Source organism: Macadamia integrifolia, chromosome 12, assembly GCF_013358625.1.
Source record: "Macadamia integrifolia cultivar HAES 741 chromosome 12, SCU_Mint_v3, whole genome shotgun sequence".
In the NCBI taxonomy this organism is placed as follows: Eukaryota; Viridiplantae; Streptophyta; class Magnoliopsida; order Proteales; family Proteaceae; genus Macadamia; species Macadamia integrifolia.
In genome coordinates this window covers 16,984,368-17,004,134 of record NC_056568.1, presented here as the reverse complement: position 1 = coordinate 17,004,134, position 19,767 = coordinate 16,984,368, and the positions used below count along the sequence as shown (strand labels likewise).

General features: G+C 36.2%; 1 protein-coding gene across 2 annotated transcripts; it reads left to right on the top strand.

Annotated features, from left to right (window-relative positions):
* The first annotated feature begins 3,283 nt into the window (after positions 1 to 3,283).
* Positions 3,284 to 12,892, top strand: LOC122058064 (serine/threonine-protein kinase SRK2A-like). Of its 2 annotated transcripts, XM_042620491.1 has the most exons (10): positions 3,287 to 3,515; positions 3,614 to 3,919; positions 4,002 to 4,076; positions 4,176 to 4,277; positions 4,363 to 4,416; positions 4,500 to 4,592; positions 4,708 to 4,800; positions 7,315 to 7,419; positions 7,512 to 7,610; positions 12,383 to 12,892. In XM_042620491.1, the coding sequence occupies exons 2-10, from the start codon at positions 3,800 to 3,802 to the stop codon at positions 12,710 to 12,712; spliced, it is 1,071 nt and encodes a 356-aa protein (XP_042476425.1). In that variant the 5' UTR covers positions 3,287 to 3,515; positions 3,614 to 3,799; the 3' UTR covers positions 12,713 to 12,892. The 2 variants fall into 2 exon arrangements, with proteins under 2 accessions (XP_042476426.1, XP_042476425.1); XM_042620492.1 differs by lacking the exons at positions 7,315 to 7,419; positions 7,512 to 7,610 and having other exon boundaries at positions 3,284 to 3,515.
* The last annotated feature ends 6,875 nt before the right edge of the window (positions 12,893 to 19,767 follow it).

The following is a 19,767-nucleotide window of genomic DNA, read 5'->3' as shown; positions in this document are numbered from 1 at the left end:
TAAAATAAAATAAAGAGACAATATATTCAATGATTCCTCTAAAATACGACCCTCTCAATTCCCTCCACGTTCATTTGAAGGGTGGCAGTGAATGAATTTCCATTCAACGTGGCCTTAGGAAAACTTATCGTAATATATCCCTAGTCTTTGATGTCTTTAAAACCACTAAGCCAAAGTGTTCCACTATGTGAGCCTAATTACGAAGACCCCCATAGACCAGGAACTCATGTGATGTTAACGAAAACCTAGATAATTTAGTGGGCATGGCCCACCGTAAATGATATGAAATAAATAATAAATAATAATATTGAGGAAATTGATTAAACCTAGTATTAGTAGATCAGCTTAGCGCATTAATATTTAATATGGGTACATAGAATTCTTGCATTATCGCATTATTTCATGGCAAAATAGTCTCATAAATAATTCAATTCTTATAGTAAATTTATAATTGTATTTAAACTTAAATAATATATTCGTCTTTTTCATATGAAGATCTTCTTCTTTGTCATCTTAATATGATTGTGACAAAAAATCACTTACTTATTAGACAAAAGTTGATGAAACTATCAACACTAATACTATTAAATTTTCAATGAATTTATTAAAAATTTTGGATTAACATATAGACGAAAAATATATCTCATTTGTTCTTCTTTTCTTTTATATCACTCACATGTCAGTCAAGTACAACCATAGTCATGCATTATAAGTTCTAACTCAAAACAAACAACAAATATTGGTACTTTAGTTACTTAAAATACAATGAATACTTGTTACATAATTCTTTTGATCTAGTTCTCATCTTGATTTTCATTCAAGATCAATTTTTGTCGTTTCATGCATGGATGATATGGATCCTATGTGGTGTTGGAGGAGATGGAAAATTGAGGGAATTCCAATTTTTGTGAAAAGAGTTATTCATTGATCCTCACATGCATGGTATTATACTTAGTGGATTTTAATAATGTAATAAAAAATGAGCCCTAAGAAGATGTTGTAGACAAGCCCTAAGTCCCAACTCCTAATAACATCTAGAAGGGATACAAAAACCCCCAAATTTGGTGATCCAAGGTCTTATCAAATGTCTACTTTTCCAACATCTTCTATTCACTAGTACACCATTTGTATGGGGTTATTGGAACAAATTATTTGGCTTTTAAGCATTCTAGCTAGCTCAATCATGGTTAGGATTAGATAGAAATCTCCAATCCAATTTAAATAATAGTGCCATGTAGTGGATGCTAGGTAGATGCCCAAACCTCATTTTTATCAAAATCAGTTTTTACTTTGCCAAAAGCAAACTCAAATTGAATCAAGTTATTTGCAAATCTTGTTAGGAAACAGAAAGCAAGACGTGATAAAAAGGTATTGACCACAAAAGAAAACAAAAAAAAAGGATCTAATTTGGATTGTTTTGCCTTCTTCAGTAAGAAGGTTTACCTTCCAATTAACAGTCTATTTTATTTTCTACAAATACTGGGAGTAAATGCTTGACTTACTCCTAATATCTTTACTATTGTCAAGGACATTTTGTTTTAAAAAATATTCTTTTCCTTTTGCAGCTTTGTGAAAATGGGATGGCCCACTCTATTGCTAAATGGGCACTCTCTTTCCCCCTAGAGGTGTTTGAGAGTCGACTTTTCCAGAGGACCTTTGGAATTTTGTATTAGCGTTTTTGCCTCAGTTTTTTAATAAATTGATCTTTGCACCCAAAAAAAAAAAAAAAAAAAACGTGACTTCTGGATTTTGGAAAAAATAGGTTTATCCCTAGGCCCTAGGCATAAAGAGCATCTTTGTTCATTTCTTTTATTCCCAAAAAATTTCTAATGGTTCTTCTAACAGAGTCATCAATATTTTCTATTAAAATGAATGGCACATTTAGAGAGATTAATTTTATGCTCCGTCTTCAAGCCTCTTTGTTAGGTCACCTTGACTACAGAGATAAGACACTCTCTTATGTTATTGGAAAAATCACTTATCTTTTCTCACCTATTCCAATGGGATTTTGTGTGGAATCTTCTTTTTTGGTCATTTATTATAAATCATCAAAATGTTTTAATTTCTTTTTCTTTTTTCTTACTAAATGTGAGAGTATTCTTTTTAAGGGAGTCCTCACAGTCAGTCTCTCTCCTTCATTCATATAGATCATTTTACATGGGAGGAAAGTGAGACAAATTGTGGCCACAAAAAATTAAATAGCTAAATTGCTTTATATAGGCAAACCTAATAGGCTTATTATAAAGAACTACCCATTTAAGAAAAAAAAAAAATATCCACCAAATTTAACCAAATGGTAAGATAAATATTGCAATTGATGTTGGATTGAATATTGATAGGTCTAGAGTTAGATTAGTAACATGTCAAATTTTATGATATTTTTATAGAGAAGGCTGAAAATTATTCCCCTTCTTATTCTTCTAGGAGGTCACTACCCTCTAAGTAGTGGAGTGTTAATAGAATCGTATCATTTGGGTGCTTTCATTGAGTTAATGTTCTATTCCTGCAACCGCCATGGCTGACGGTACTCGCTTTCGTCAAATCAACGACGCCATTAAAACCCTTCTTGAAAACTTCGAGGGTCACGGTGATCGCCTAGACTCCTTTCAATCCACGCTAGTTTTTCAACAGCAAGCCATCTTTGAACTGGTTTTACGCCTTACTTCCATGGAACAAAGTATAATAAGTAAATAACAATGACCAGCACTCCTTCGTACAAATACACAATAGCACTCTTTTGTACTTACTTGATTTTCATTGTTTGTCTTACAAAGAAGAAAAATAAAAAATTCATAATTTTATTTTATACTCCTAGACCTATCCGATATATTCTGGTAGGGTTCTAAGTATTGGTATTAGATCGGTTGAATTCTATCAATATTAATTAATGATTTTGAGTCACGTATAGTAATGAGCAAAAACATCATCTGCAGTGAGCATCAGATGATTGAGAGGATTTCAGAATGTGTGTCTAGATACTCTCAATCATCCGATGCTCACTGTATCTCTACACTATTTGCAGAGAATAATCACTCTCTTTATAAAGGTAAAATTGTCAAAAAAAAAAAAACACCTTTTAAAAATAAAAAATAAAAATAGTACCGACTGATCCAGGCCGACGCGGACCGATTCCAGAAATTTATATCCCTTTATAAAAGGTAATAACTAATGGCTAATACACCATTATGCATGTGCCCGACACGTGGTGCCGAAATCTAAAGCATTCATTTTGACATAACATATTATAATACTTCGTGTAGTATCCCAGTAAGCTCTCTCTCTCTCTCTCACAGCTGCAGAGATAGAGAGAGACTCCTCTTTCATGCCTGTCGTTGTTCTTTTTTTTTTTTTAATATTCTCCTCTTCGTACATATTCTTCACTTTCCAATTCAAAGATTCCAGCTTTTCTCCAGAAGAGCTCCTCGAATCAAACGAATTAGCGTTTCGAAGTTAACAAAATCCGCGTTTTGTCTCTCTCTTATAGAGCGGCGACTTCTGAGATCCAAAGTCAGATGGTAAACCTGTTAAGTGAAAGCTAGCGATTGGATCATAATCCCATTTTTTTTTTTAATCTTTTTCTAATGGTTGTCTCACGTGCTCCTTGAAAACCCAGGCTTTTGGTTTCTGTTTCGTCGTCGATTCTTCTATGTGAATCTCTCTTAAGTTTCTGAGCTTGGAATTGAGAAAGGGAGACATGGAGAGAAGCTGAAACTTGGAAGAGGTTGCAGAATTAGAGATCTTAGTTGGTTGGTAACGGTGACTGAAGTTTGATAAATTAGAAGAGGAAAAAAAAAAAAAAATGGACAGGTACGAACTTATGAGGGATATTGGGGCTGGGAATTTTGGTGTGGCAAGGCTTATGAGGAACAAGGAAACTAAAGAGCTCGTCGCCATGAAATACATCGAGCGTGGACACAAGGTTTGTAATTTTGATTCAAGGTCAAATTCGTTGTTTATGGGTTGAGCTCTGTTTCAATCCTTTGTTATTTATGTTGTTGCAGATCGATGAGAATGTGGCGAGAGAGATCATAAATCACAGATCCCTTCGACACCCTAACATAATTCGATTTAAGGAGGCCAGTTTTCGTTTTTCTTTTCCTTTTAAAATTCAAAACCTGTTTCGCGGCTTATCTTCAATGACTGTACTTAGGGTTTTTTTTTCTATTATTTCTCAGGTTGTTTTGACACCAACCCATCTCGCTATCGTCATGGAATACGCTGCAGGTGGAGAGCTGTTCGAGCGAATCTGCAATGCTGGAAGATTCAGTGAAGACGAGGTTTTCTTTCTTTCTCTCTCTCTCTCTCTCTGCATCTTCTTCATTCTCAGATATTTTACTCTCTTTTTTTTTTGGTAATTTTCAGGCCAGATATTTCTTTCAGCAGCTCATCTCAGGCGTCAATTACTGTCATTCGATGGTAGAAGACCCAAGTTATTTTTTAAAATTCCCACCTTCAATCTCTTGTCGCTATCGATTAAATCTGTTCTTTCTGCTCTGCAGCAAATCTGCCATCGAGACTTGAAGCTCGAGAACACTCTGTTAGATGGGAGCCCTGCCCCTCGCCTGAAAATCTGTGATTTTGGTTACTCCAAGGTCTGCAAATTTAATTCTTGTGGATTGACACTAACGATTACCTCTAAAGCCCCAAAATTTTTATGCGAAAATGTTGTTTCTTTATTGGGTTTCTGTATTTCTCTGAACTCTGCAGTCGTCTCTGCTGCATTCAAGACCCAAGTCGACGGTCGGAACGCCGGCATATATTGCACCTGAGGTGCTTTCACGGCGAGAGTACGACGGCAAGGTACGTTTCGTAATTTCGTTTCTGTTTTTGGACAAACAGATAACGACCTCCAGGGTTTTTCTGCCTAGGCGCCACGTTTATGTTTCTGCTTTGCTTGCGTATTTAACACGGTGGGGCCTACTGTTCTTCTTTTGTCGTATATGTGGGGCCTTTACGAGGTGTATTGTAGTTTCCCCAGTCTTGGCCTATTGATTAACGTTAAATAGATTAGAAACTTTTGACTTATTTGACTGGTGATTAGCCCTAGGATGTTGCCATTGTTTCTTCAGAGTCTAGATTCTGATTGGATGGCTTGGATCAATCACTAGCTTGCCCCATTTGAATTCGTTGCAAATGATTTAGTCCAAAGGCTTGATTGATGATCATAGAAGATCCAAGGGTGAATGTTGATTTAGTTCAAGGAAATTGCCCTTCTGGTGGAATGGTTAGGATTGTTTAGTACGTGTGTGAACTCTTGTTTCTTGCCAATCAAACAAATCAAACTTGATTGAGTTTTGGAATTTAAATTTTTTGCTTCATGAAGGGATCCCTTGATTGTGCCTCTCTTGTTGGTCGGAACCCGAATTTTGAATGTTTCACCAATAACTTCTATTGAAGTAGAATGGGAATTGTTTCTGAAGTCTCAGTAACTTGGTTCAAGGAATCGGTATCAGATAGCCTGAATTGCGCTATTTGTATCAGACTCGGCAGGCAACGATACAGTCTGGGGTCGATCCGTATCGGTATGGACTAAGTAAAAACGTAAAAAATCAGGTTTTTAAAGAAAACCAGGGGTAGATCTGTCCAATTCAGACTGATACGGGCCTGTCCGGATTGGTATCTGTTGAGACCGATTATAATTCCAATTACTAAAACCATGCTCTGTATTGGTCAAATGAATTTCATCTTAGCTTTTCATTCTATGTTGTACAACTTGGCTTCCAACGAAAGCTGGTTTAACCTTTTCTGGTGGTGGGCCTCCATTTTTTTGTGCAATAACATGAGTTTCATATAACTGAACTGTTGACATGGATGCTAACCCACCGAAAAAGGAAAAAGGATACAGAAGCGTACCTGATACGATTGTGAACGATGTGATATCAATTGTTGACTACAGGTCCCCAGTGCATATCTTAACTTGATGATGACATCTGAGCTGCGTTTTCTATGGAGATTGAGGATAGCAATAGTACCTGGTTGAAAGTGTTTCTTGTTTTTTTTTAAGGGGGTTATGTATATGGACAAGCTCCATTCTTTTCAAGCTTTTATCCAGACCATACTACTCGTCCCTTATCTGATGCAAATAAGTCATTTAATGGGCTTATTTTATTGCAAATAAGCCAAGTGTTGGGTTATGTATATGTTGGGCCTTTGATCCCATGGGTTTTATTTGTAATGGACCACTTTAATGGGTCTAAAATATGGGTAGAAAGTAGAAAAACGGGATTTAATTCATTAATTTAGTTAGAGTCCAGTCTTGAGTCTATATCCTTTGCTATTTTGGTTCCTAATTAGAAGATAGAGGTAGTTTCTATTTTGCATTAGTTGCTATTTTGAATTAGCTTCTATTTTCATTAGTTGCTAATTTGAATTAGCTTCTATTTTCAAAGAAGTTTCTATTTTTGTAATTTAGGTTAGTTTCCTTTTTATCATTAGTTGTTAGTTTCTAATTTACTTTTACTTGGTTAGCAAGTTAAAAGTTAAATTAGAAGGTTTCATTTTCAGCATTAGTTGCCTTTTTTTATTATGTCTTTGTGTCCAAGCAATGTAACGCTATTTGAAGCCCATCAATTTTAATGAGAAGACAGATTGGAGTTAAACAATAAAAGATGCTTACACTCTTGTGCTGTAGGATGCAGTTGGGTGAGATGCCTAAAACCTAACCTTCTTCTTCCCCCTTCTCAACCCTCCATTGAATTCTCTTTTTTTTTTTCCTTTTATTTGTTTGCTGTGAGAGAGTGTTTGAGAGCTAGAACTAAGCCTATTGGAGGACATCTTCTCTATTTGGCCAGAATTTCAGATCCTGCCTGGGATTAGGATCACTTATGATTCTAGTTCTATATTATTATCCATTAATCTAAACCATCCACCGCTCTTGAGTTGAGATGGCTTAAAAAGCAGAATTATGATAGTTCACCACATTCATTTATGAGCATGACCTGCTGCTAGTATATAATTAATTCAAATTTTCACCTAAATGTGTGTTGTATGTGCGTGTGTCCAAATACCTTTACAACATTTTCTTCTGGGGGAACAAGTTTTCCAACTTCTATTTTGTAGATCTGAGGACTAGTGCGATGTTGTTTACTTTGTAGTTTATTCTTCATCCAGGATGTTGCCACTGGCTGGCTGCTTCTATTTTGTAGATTGGAGTGTGCATGTATGAAAATATTAGAGTGCCTACATATATTGAAACTATCATTTGCCAAAACCAAATATTTTAGTTGTATTAATTTTATCCATAGGGTGTTTGTGTTTTCAATCATGCCCGCCTAAGGTTTTCCGTTGATCTTTGTGCATTTTTTGTCCTTTTAGATGGCAGATGTTTGGTCGTGTGGAGTTACTCTATATGTTATGTTGGTTGGGGCTTATCCTTTTGAAGACCAAGAAGACCCCAAAAACTTCAGGAAAACCATCGGAGTTAGTGTCTCTCCTTATTGATTGCTTCTAGTCATTCATGCTTACCTATTCTCTTAATCATTTATGTTTTCCTTAATTATAATTTTTTGCAGCGAATAGTGGCTGTTCAATACAAAATCCCAGACTATGTTCATGTATCTCAAGATTGCAAACACCTCCTTTCCCGCATATTTGTTGCAAACCCATCCAAGGTATGTGTAGTGTAGAAACCACCAAAGTATTTCAATTCAATAATATATTCTACCTGTATTGTCAGATGAATGTAATTGAATTGGTAAGATCTTCCATTATACAGGTACTTGGTTATAAAACGTATCGCTATATTATCAATTTTGAGGGTAAGATTTCTAGAAAGGGTTGGATTGTTCAGGCCCTTTGGTGAGTGGTCTAAACAGCCTGATCATCCAGTCCAATGTTCTAGGGTCCCAATAATCCAACGAAGTAAAATTGCCTAGTCTATTGGTCTTTCAAAACATAAAGTGAAGGTACTAGGCAACATCTTTTTGCATTGTTCACTTGCATTTGTGCTGAGCTCTGGGTGTATATGGGCCTACTAAAAAGAAATTGTCGTTTTTTTCTATGACCATAAGTAAATGGTTCTCGGAGGCCATTATTCTGACTGCGGACGAAATGTTGACATGACAATTTTTCTTTAGAGATTATAACAATGAAGGGGAAGGAAGAAGAGTTGTTTCACTTGAGGTAGTCTTGGTGGCATGGTCACAGCTTTTGCTTGTCCCTGTTCACCAAGAGTTAGTTTAGGAAAGGATCATGGCATTAGGTTCATGATTCATTGTCTTGCTGTCCTAGGAGCTTACTGCAGCACTTAGGATGAACAATGTCAAGCTCAGGTGGTCATTGACCTATTTGGGTCCATCAGCTAGTTAATTGACAATTGCAGGATTCATAGGATTTGATGCAAAGTTGTTTCTCAGTAGTGTGTATATATAAATATATTTCTTTTCCATGGTCAGCCTTGGGTAGCGCATATTATTCCTCAGCTACATAACAATGCCCCATTTCTTTTGTGTCTTTTGGGACAGGTATGGCTGTTGTGGGGTCAGATTGGATCTGATAGTTGTCAGTACAAACCCATCCTATGCAACCTCTGTATGTATGTATGTGTGTGTCCAATTATATAGTAAGTCAATAGCTGTGATGTAGACACACATGCTGGCCTACATTACCAAAGGAGGAAGAAGGCCAGCCATACCCGCCAGCCCTTGGGTTGATTGAGTCCAGCTGACCCTCACAGTTTTGACTCTATGCTGGCCACATCAGCAGCCATCGAACCAGCATAAGATCCCCTTAGATTATGCATATTTTATTTCCTGTTTTGGGCTTCTAGAGGCCCCCACAAGCTGCCATCTTTCAGCCTTACAGCAGCTGTCCAAAAGCTGCCTTTTTTTGTTGCCTGCGATGCCCCTCTACAGCTGTATTTTTTCTTTTGTGTGACTGGTCAAACCTTAGTTGGACAAGTGAAGTTTAGCTTCTAGAAAGTCCCTTTTGTTTATGTTTTCTTAGTCTTCAAGTTAGTGGTTAGTTGCCAAAGTATGTTAGCTTCCTAATTGGTTAGTTTCTATTTTTGCAAAGCTGTGTCCTCTCTATAAAAGAGAGATTGCTTTACCACTTTGAGAAGGAATGAAGACTTAATGAATTGCAGCCACTGTAGCTTCAAAACCTCCTGAGATAGGATGGTTCAACAGCTGCGATAGGTGTGGGTGAAACGCCTAGGCTGAGATAGCCATATCCCACCCACATCTATCACAACTCCATCTATCTCTTTCTTCTTATTATTTACTTATTATTGTTGATTGTGAGAGAGTGATTTGAGAGAACTTTGATCACATTTGAAAGGCCGACTCAGGGTGGAAGATCCACCTAAAGAAACAGCCACCCAGCCAAAATCGATTTCAGCTGACAGGGTTTTGAAACCCTGATCGGTTTTCCTTGGAGCCCCACTTCTGCAAGTCTGATCAAAGAGCCCTTTGGAGGGTTTGAAGATCACTACAAGGGGGACACTCTACCAGCTTTTGGGGACCTTTTGACCAGCCAAAAGCCAGCCACAGCCTTCTCTCTCTCTCTCTCTCTCTCTCTCTCTCTCTCTCTCTCTCTCTCTCTCTCTCTCTCTCTCTCTCTGTAAAACCCTGACTATTGGGAAAGTGATCCCAGTGTTGCTGCCCTTCTTCAAAGTCTGATTACAGCTTCATTGATGAACTTCAGGCAGTGTTTTTGGGATTGATTTTTATCAGGTGGGACAGTCCTAATACTCTTCTAATTTGTGAGTTTCAGTTCAGCCCCATTCTAGGCTTTAGTGTTGCTCTGTTTAATTCCCTACTCTGAATCAGATCTGTGATTGGTTGTGAGTTGCTATACTATTGGGGTTTGTTTGCCTAGGGTGAACCCACCTTACATCAAGCTTCTTGACTCTTGCGTTTTTTGCGTTGTTAATAAAATGATTTTCCTCACCATTAATGGGCAAGCACATGGTTTGGAGAGGAAAAATGCATTTAAGTCTTCAATGTTTCTGTTTCTTCTTCCATCCATTCATTACTCTCTCTCTCTCTCTCTCTCTCTCTTGCTCGCTCGTTCGCTCGCTCGTCCTCCACATTGTGTTCTAGTTTTCTATCATACAAAGGTAATATTGATTATCCTCTAAACACCAAAATCCATGTGTTTTCTTCCTCGTGATGACAAGTACAGAGACTAGATTTTTTTTGGGGGGTGAATAATACAGAGACTAGATGTTTGACCCTTTGTTTTAGTTTTGATGAGGGAGACATTTTCTGGAGTCAGGAAAGTGGCTAGGAGATAGATTGGATTAACGACGAAGAAGAAGGATATATTAGAAAAACACTAGATTCATTTTCTAATATATCCTTCTTTAGAGCAACTCATTGCACGAGGCTCCCACTACTGCTGCGTACAACTTGCCCCTCCCAGACCCTACAGTAGCTGGAGCCTCGTGCACTGGGTTGCTCTAAAGAAGGGAATGTTAGAAAATGAATTTAGTGTTTTTCTCAGAAAACCCTTTATTGTATTCTAGGAAGATAGTGAACTGTGAAGTCTTGATTCGAAAAATGAGGAAAGGATGTTGACTCCCCTATATATTTTGGTTGGGGGGCGGGCAGGTGTGGTGTTGGATGGGTGAGTAGTATGGGTCGATGGCTTGGGGCATATATGGTTCAGTTGTTGGAGCTGCCTTACCAACCAACATCCCCTACTTTTGCTATCCAAGGAATTTGATAGCATACTTTGGAGAGCTTAGGCAACCTGGAAGTTAGGTAAGTATTTCTTGTTAATGTTCGCACAAGGTTATCTCCAGAGATTCAATTCTTTGCGTCATGATCACATGAAGTGGTCCAAGCTGATTTATCGATGACCACTGTATGATATAGTTTTGTAATTTTATAGGCCAAAAAATGACCTCTATAAATTTTAGTTTACACAAGTGGTACATGGAGATTATGACAAAGAATGACATTTAAGAACTCAAGCAGGAAGCTCTGAAATTGCATTGAAGGATCCCAGATTAGTTGAATAGGGAAAACATTGAGAAGTGTATACTGACCTCCAGATATTAACTGGAAAAAAAGTACAGTAGATTTCCATAAATAAAATCATTCTTCATGAATCATAGAGGCCTATAGTGGTGAGCCTGTGGCACAATGGTTAAGTTGCACTATTGCAAGATGTTGGCCATACATTCAAAACTTGGAAACAGCCTCTCCAGCGAAGCAGGGGGTAAGTCTGTGTACATTTGCCCCTCCCAGACCCTGCAATAGCAGGAGCTTTGTGCACTGGGTTACTCTTTGTGCTATAGCTCATGTCTAACAGACTGGCTTTAGACTGAAGGTATAAAATAGGAGGTTTCATGACGGAGACAAGTCAGTGAAGGCTGTAAAGAACTTGTCTTCACCTAGTAAACTATTCAGCACTTATTTTCTTGCATATCATAAATAACAAAGCGAAGACATGAATGGTCGACAGCTTTATGCCTTCCTTTGCAATTAGCGTGGGCAGTAGGAAGCCCTATACACCTACTGGCAGCTATTGATGCAGCATGGTGTTGCAGCTTGTGCCCAAGGCTGTATAGCATCAGCCTGCAGATAAGCTAATGGATCAATTAGTCTATAAGCTGGCCTCCCAGGTTTTCTTGGTTTATTCGATGCTGGAAATCAGTTCTCATCTACTTTGTATGATGAGGAAATATTTTATGCTATCTATAAGTTTCATTGTTGCAGAAGTTTTAGGAAGAGGTGCTTTAGGTAAAGTTTTCTTTCCGTCTTTGCATGATAGAAGATAAGTGTTACAGGTTGGTGAAAGTAAGTGTGTTACAGGATATTTATTTCAATGTGTTTTCATCATCTTTTGCAGGAGCTTTGGCTGCAATCCCCTATCTGACAAGCATATTTTAGGCTTCTGTTGAATGGTTGCTTGACAATTTTAGGCATCTCTTTGTTTGTGCTTGCGACCGTACTATGTATACTTGTCATCTAGCACATATCTTGACACACTGCTAACAAAGTTCATTATTTGATGCTCATCCAACACACATTCCATCTTGAGAGGAAAACACATGATTAAACTTATTTCTTTGTATCGTTCAATTTAGATGAATTTTCCAATTCAAAATTCTGACTGATATTTGGGAGGAAATTCTTATATGGGGCAGAATAAAAATTCAGACCAGTTGATCTCTTTAACAGCTGAATTTATGAACTATTTACCTATTTCCCCACTCTTTACCTCTAGATTGGCATCATAGTCTGATGTTTTGGCTATAAGCCCCAAATACAAGGTTGAGCTTTTTGCTTTTAACATTTGGATATAGATGAGCTGATGAGCCTACATGTTGTACAAAGATCAATAATGATAAATAGTCATTAGAATATCATGTTAGCTTACATGACTACTTTACCAGTTAGTTTTGAAAAAACTTGTTTGTTTGGTAAATTTGCAGAGGATAACAATTAAGGAGATCAAGAGCCATCCATGGTTCTTAAAGAACTTGCCAAGGGAGCTGACAGAGACTGCTCAGGCAATCTATTATCAGAGAGAGAACCCAAACAACCCAAGCTATTCCCTCCAAACTGTAGAGGAAATAATGAAAATTGTGGGAGAAGCAAGAACACCGCCTCCAGTCTCTAGGTCTGTCGGGGGCTTTGGCTGGGGTGGTGAGGAAGATGAAGAGGATGGCAAGCTAGAAGATGACTCAGAAGAGGAGGAAGAAGACGAATATGACAAAAGAGTTAAGGAGGTACATGCTAGCGGAGAATTTCCAATCAGTTAAGGACGATGCTCTTTTCTTCTTCATTATTAGGAAAATTTTAATTTAATTTAATTTTGGAACTCCATAGACTAGGATGCTTCGATGTGTGTATAAAAGTTATGTACTGCCGCTTCAAACTTCAGGGTTTAAAGGATTGTAAACTTGTACTGTTGTCCCATAAGAGGTCTACATATTTAAGAAGTTTGGTGCCAAGCATATAATTCAAAGGAATGATGTAGAAAGACATCTCAAAATAGTGAAAACTAGTACAAGAAAGAGTTTTGGACATTTAAAATCCTTCCAAGAAGGCCCAAGACATCCCAAGACATCCTTCCATATAGAGGAGAATGACCCTTTGGAAGCACTTGTTCCAAAGGAGTCTCAAGTAGACACAAAGAAACTAGCAGTTACCTGTGCTCATTGAGTGCTAAATGGCTCAGAAAGAGGAGTCACTTCAGACATTTAGCACTTAGCACTCAAGACCTGCTAGTGTCTTCTTGAGACATCTTTATGAGGTATCAGCCACTACAAAAGATTATGTTGGTGATCCATATATCCATATTCCAAATTGCATTGAAACTACAGTTACAAGGTACACATGTCTGCTATTGATGATTTCCGTTGACAAATGTAGCTGTCTAGATATAGTGTGTGAAAAGACTGTGCTGCGCCAGCATGCCCTCCCATTAGCCTGTCTACTGGCACAGACCTGTGCCAACAGGGTAACACTCCCTTGCCTTTTTTTTTTTTATCTATAAAATCATGAAACTACTGTAATAAATGTTGTAGTCAAGAAGTAACATTTTAGGTTAAATCTATAACGCTTTGTTTGTTTCAATGGGAAAAAGAATTTCTATAAACCAAAATTTCATGTCTAGAATTTTATTTAATTTTTTATATTAAAAAATTTTGTATTCATTTTAAAGTATATTTAGGCATTTTTGAATGGGAAAAGAATCAATCCATATCCGGGGATTGGTGTCCATCGATGCAATGCATCTTTGGCGCAAGATGTTGGCACTTATTTTTCTCCTCTAGAAAATGACATTCCAAAATTTAAAATAGAATTAATTTTTAAAATTGATATCATATTCTTAGTAAAATAATTTCTATCTTTTAGATCAACACAAATTCCTTTCGATTTTAAGTGATTCTCCCAAAATAACTTCCTTTCAAAGAAATGAAGCCTAAAGAAATCGGTCTTTGAACATAATAGTTTCAAAAATCCATTAACAAAGCAAACTTTTGAGAAATGGTTGAAACAAATGAATAGCTGAGACCAAAAGGAAAATATTGAGACATGATGATTATATATAGGTGAGAATTTTCCTCCACCAGGGATGAAGAAAAAAATACATAATCCATCTAGGACAAAAATACTTTGCCCCCTATGTATGAAGTCGATAATGCCCTCCTTGTGAGATCATGGGAGGAACCTAGTAACCAAAACCAAATGCGAAATTAAATATTTTGGTCTACCTCCTCTTGAACCATAGTAACCTATCATTGCCAGATATTGGTGAGATCCTCTTTTGTTTGTTTGTTTGTTTTTTTTTTTTTTTTTTTTTTTCTTACTCTTTGACAGATTTGGTGTGAGCAAATATCTCACACTCTTAGTCAATCTCCTTCCTTTATCTTCTCTCAATTCTTGTCTTCTCAATGGGACAAGACAAGATGCTTTGAATGGAAAGAGGGACTAGAGTCCTTATTTATATTAACTACATTATCCCCACCCATTATGGTAGATAGCCAGTTAAATACAATTATATCACATTTGCTTTATTTAATATTTAATTAAGTATACTGATTGTGACATTTGTAGCAACATAAGGCCACATTAGCCAACATTTATTTAATTAAATATCTTAATTATGACTTATATGGCAACATAATGCCATATCAGCCAACATTCTCCCACTTGGCCTAGATTGCCATATACCAAATAAATGATTAAGTTCCAAACTTTATGTATGGCCATACTAAACTCAATATGATGGAGAACTTTGCATTCAAGACGAAAATTTTAACTCAATGAATCATGGCAGTTCAAGTTTCCAATACTTAACTTTTTCCTTCCATGTATCACGATAAGTCATCATTTTCAACTTGAACCATTATGTGATGAAGTTTAAACTTTATGGAATTAATCCCATGATTAATTTTGAATTGACTCAGTGATCTACTTTAGTCCAAACTTTATTGCCTAATGAGTATAGGCATCTGTTATTCAGAATAAATGTGCACTACTATAATTGAATAGCAAGAAAATTGAATTGACAGCAACTTTATTGATACTTTAGTCGGAATCAAACTTTATATTGTAATATCTGAAAATTACAATTAAATACACAATAATTTGCTTAAGCTCATGTTCCTTACACGATCTACAAAAATCTTAGGTGCAAGCTCTTTGGTAAATGGGTCAGCAATGTTATCATTGGTACCTATATGTTTGATCGAAACCTTGTGATCCCGAACATCTTCCTTTATGACAAAATACTTGTTCTCGATGTGTCTGCATCGACTAACTGAACAAGTATTGTTAAAAAAATCTAACTGCTGTTGTGTTATCACAGTAAACACAAATTGGCTTCTCAATGGATGGTACTGTCTTAATGTCTATGATAAATTGCCTTAACCATGATGCTTGAGAGATAGCCTCATACCATACCACCACTTTGGCTTCCATAGTAGATGAAGCAGTTTTTGGTTGCTTTATGCTTCTCCAGGATACTGCTCCTCCAGCTGATAAAATATGTATCCTGATGTAGATCTCCTTGTATCTTCACATCCAACATAATCTAAATCTGTGTATTCTGTCAACTCCAATTCATTTACACGCTTGTAGGTTAGCATAAGATCTCTGGTGCCCTTTAGGTACCTGAATACTTTGTTTGTTGTTGTCCAATGTGACATACCTGGATTCTTTTAGAACCTTCATAAGACTCCCATTGCAAAGGCAATGTCAGGCCTTGTACAGACCTGAGCATATATCAAACTGCCCACCGCAGATGCATAAGGGATTTTCTCCATTTCTTTTAACTCCATATCATTCATCGTGCATTGTTCAAGATTAAGTTTGTCACCTTTTGTAATTGGTGCCACACTTGATCTGGAATCTCTCAATCCGAAACAATCAAGAATTTTATCAATATATCATTTTTAGAACAATCCTAGGTCTTTATAGACCTATCCCGATGAATTTCTATGCCCAAAACATAGAAGGCTTCACCCATGTCCTTCATATCGAAATTTCTTGTCAAGAATTCCTTGGTGTCATGTATCAATGCAAGATCACTGCTCGCCAAAAGAATATCATTCACGTATAATACTAGACTAATGAAACCACTTCCCTTAGCCTTGATGTAGATACATTGATTTGCATGATTCTCCACATATCCAAATAAAGTAATCGTGTGATCAAACTTTAAGTACCATTGTCGAGAAGCTTGTTTCAACCCATATATGGATCTCTTCAATTTACAAACAAGTTCTTCTTTTTCTGATGAAAAACCTTCAGAATGTTTAATGTAGACCTCCTCATCAAGATCTCCATTAAGAAATGTAGTTCTGACATCCATTTGGTGAAGCTTAAGGTCAAAATGAGCCACCAATGCCATAACAATACGCATTGAATCTTTTCTTGATATTAGCGAAAAGGTTTCTTTATAATCTATATTTTCCTTTTGATTATAACCTTTTGCCACTAATCGGGCTTTGTAACGCTCAATGTTACCATTGGAGTCTCTTTTGGTCTTGTAAACCCATTTACAACCTACAGTTTTTGCTCCATTTGGTAACTTCACAAGTTCCCAAACTTGATTCTTTGACATTGACTCCATTTCATCCTTCATGGCGTTAAGCCATATATTGGAGTATTGACAGTTCATGGCTTGTTTAAATGACAATGGATCATCCCCAATTCTAATGTCACTTCCATGTTCTAGGAGATAAACATAATAATCTGAAGGTATGGCCGACTTTCTAACTCTTGAGGATCTTCTCAATCCTTGTTGTTCATCAATTGCATCCTTATGTTGATCAACAGGTTCAACAATAGATCGATCCATCTGTGGTAACGGCTCAAGAGTAGGTTGCTCATGAGTCAGTTCTTCATGTTCCACATATCTAGGACGACGTGTCATAGATAAAGGTATTATTCTTGATCCTTCGCTTATTGACATGGAAGTATCATCAAAATCTATATGTTCTTCAAACCTTATATTCTGAACTCATGAACTCCCACTGTTATTGCCATCCTCTACCTTGACTCAACAATATTCTGTCTATATGAGGGACAATAGAATCTAAAACCCTTAGTGTTATCTGGATATCCAATGAAGAATCCACTAACAGTTCTAGAATCAGGTTTATTCTCATGTGGATTGTCAACCCTTACTTCAGCTGGGCACCCCCAAACACAAAAGTGATTTAAACTAGGTTTCTGTTTTGTCCAAAGCCCATAAGGCATTATAGGAACAGACTTTGATCGAACCCTATTTAAAATGTGCATAGATGCTTTTAGAGCTTCACTCTACAATGATATTGGGAGAGTAAAATTACTCACCATACTCCTAACCATTTCTATTAAAGTATGATTCATTCGTTCAGTAATTCCATTTTGATCCGGAGATCTAGGCAGGTTATATTGTGCAATGATACTTTGCTCTTGAAGAAAATGTGCAAATGGACCAGGTTTCTGTCCAAATTCTGTGTACTTATCATAATATTCTCCACCTCTATCTGATTTAACAATTTTGATTGTTTTATCAGTTTGTTTCTCTACTTCTGCCTTATAGATCTTGAAAACGTTTAATGCTTCATCTTTATGATCTAATAAATAGAGATACATATACCTAGTGTGGTCATCTATAAATGAGATAAAATATCTCTGACCATCTAGGCATAGTGGAGAAAACGATCCACAAATGTCTGTTTGTATGATCTCGAGAGTTTCTGTACTCCTCCTTGCACCTTTTTTTGACTTGTTGGTTTGCTTTCCTTTGATGCAATCCACACAAGTTCCAAAATTAGTGAAATTTAAAGTACCAAGTACTCCTTCTTTCACCAATCTTTTCATTCTCTCAATGAAGATATGTCCTAATCTTTGGTGCCACAACACAAAGGATTTTTCATTAATAATAATTCTTTTGATGCCTACATTATTGGATGTGGATATTAAACTGCTTTCATAAGAAGTGTCTAAATTTAACAAATATGAACCATCAATTAAAGCACCAGAACCAACCATCATATTGTTTTTCAAAATCTTTAAACTAAAATGAAAAACAAATCCTAATGGTGCCAAACATGACATCGATATCAAGTTCTTCTTGAAAGATGGAATATAAAATGTTCTATCCAAATCCATTATAATACCTGAATGCAAAACAAATATGAAAATTCCTATAGCTACTACTTTAGATTGCATTATGTTGCCTAAATAGATGCACCTTTCATTTTTCGTTAGTTGCCTTGTTTCTAAAAAGCCCTGGAAAGTAGTGGCAATGTGAGTTGTGCAACCAGAATCAACCCACCAATTATTGTTATAAGAATCAACTAATAATGACTCATAGCATACAAATGTTTCAAATATACCTTTCTTTTCTAACCACTTCTTGTATTTGGCACAATCTTTCTTTTGATGTCCTGGTTTCTTGCAGAAGAAATACTTTGCAGAAGCCTTCATGCCTTTAGTCTTTATAGACAACTTTCCTTTGTCTTTCTTCCCTTTAGACTTGTTGGATTGTCCCTTATACTTAGTAGTTAGATTTGCACTTTCCATTTTTGAATCTCTTTTCAACCTGTGTTCCTCCTCAACATAAATGTGAGCTAAGTCATTAATTGACCACTCACCCTTCTATATATAATAGGAGGTCTTTATACCAGTAAATTCCTTAGGAAGAGGATTCAAAACATGGTATACTAGATAATTATCTGGTAGAACCAACTTAAGTGCCTTCAATTGAACCACTATATCTCCCATTTTCTTAATATATTCCCTCACTCCTTTGATTCTGTCATACCTGATGGAGTTAAATTTTCCAGTGAGGGTCATAGTTATGGACTTATCTGACTTAACAAATTTCTCATCCATAGCCTTAGGATAATCAACTGCCAAATCACAATCTGGGATTGAGCTCTTGATGGTTTGACTTATATGTCCTTTTATTATAGCAAGACAAACCTTATTAGTTCGCTCTCACTCTTTAGAGTAATATCTTTCTTCTTACGTATTTAATTCCATGAGAGGTGCAGGTTTCTCTTCACAGATCGCAAAGTCATTGTCTATAACTATTAATGTCATTACGACATTTTCCTTCAATTCTTGGTAATTATTCCCAACCAGCATGGAAACTCTATAAACATTAACCAGGGGTACTGTAATTAATTTAAGAGAAGCAATCAATTAAACAAATAAATAAAGCATGCTAATATTATACTAACATTTAACTCATGTTAATTTTAGACACCACATGTTGATATCAACCAATGCCAATAACCAACAACATACTAAAGCTCATTGTATCCCATCACTGGACCGCAACTATAATTTGTAATAGTTTGTCAAACAGTAGTTTCATTAAGAATTATGTATTCCTTAAATGGTATCAGTATCAAACAGTAGTTTCATTACAACTTGTCATTGGACTGCAATTATAATAATAAAAGTTTGATTCTTATGTGGTAAAACTAATTTGCATCACACCAAGTCAAAACTAAACCGTTTGATGTAGTGCCTAGTGCTTATCACAATTATCTTACCCCAACTTATGTGTATGTAAAATAATTTTCTCTCGTTGGGATAGAAAATCATCTACATACTTTAGTTACAAAATAATGATGTAATCTATGTATTTAAGAAATTCCCATCACTTTATGGAATACAATATAAGTAACAATCCCTTAATAACATTTCTTATAATACTTACATCTAGATCCCTTATATGTTTTCATAAGCTTGATTCTTTATTCCATAAAATAATAAATAAATAAAAGTGTCAATAAAAATGCATAGTGACTTGTTTAAATGTAATCAACTTTAACGCATTTTCCATTCAAGTAATGTTAACAAA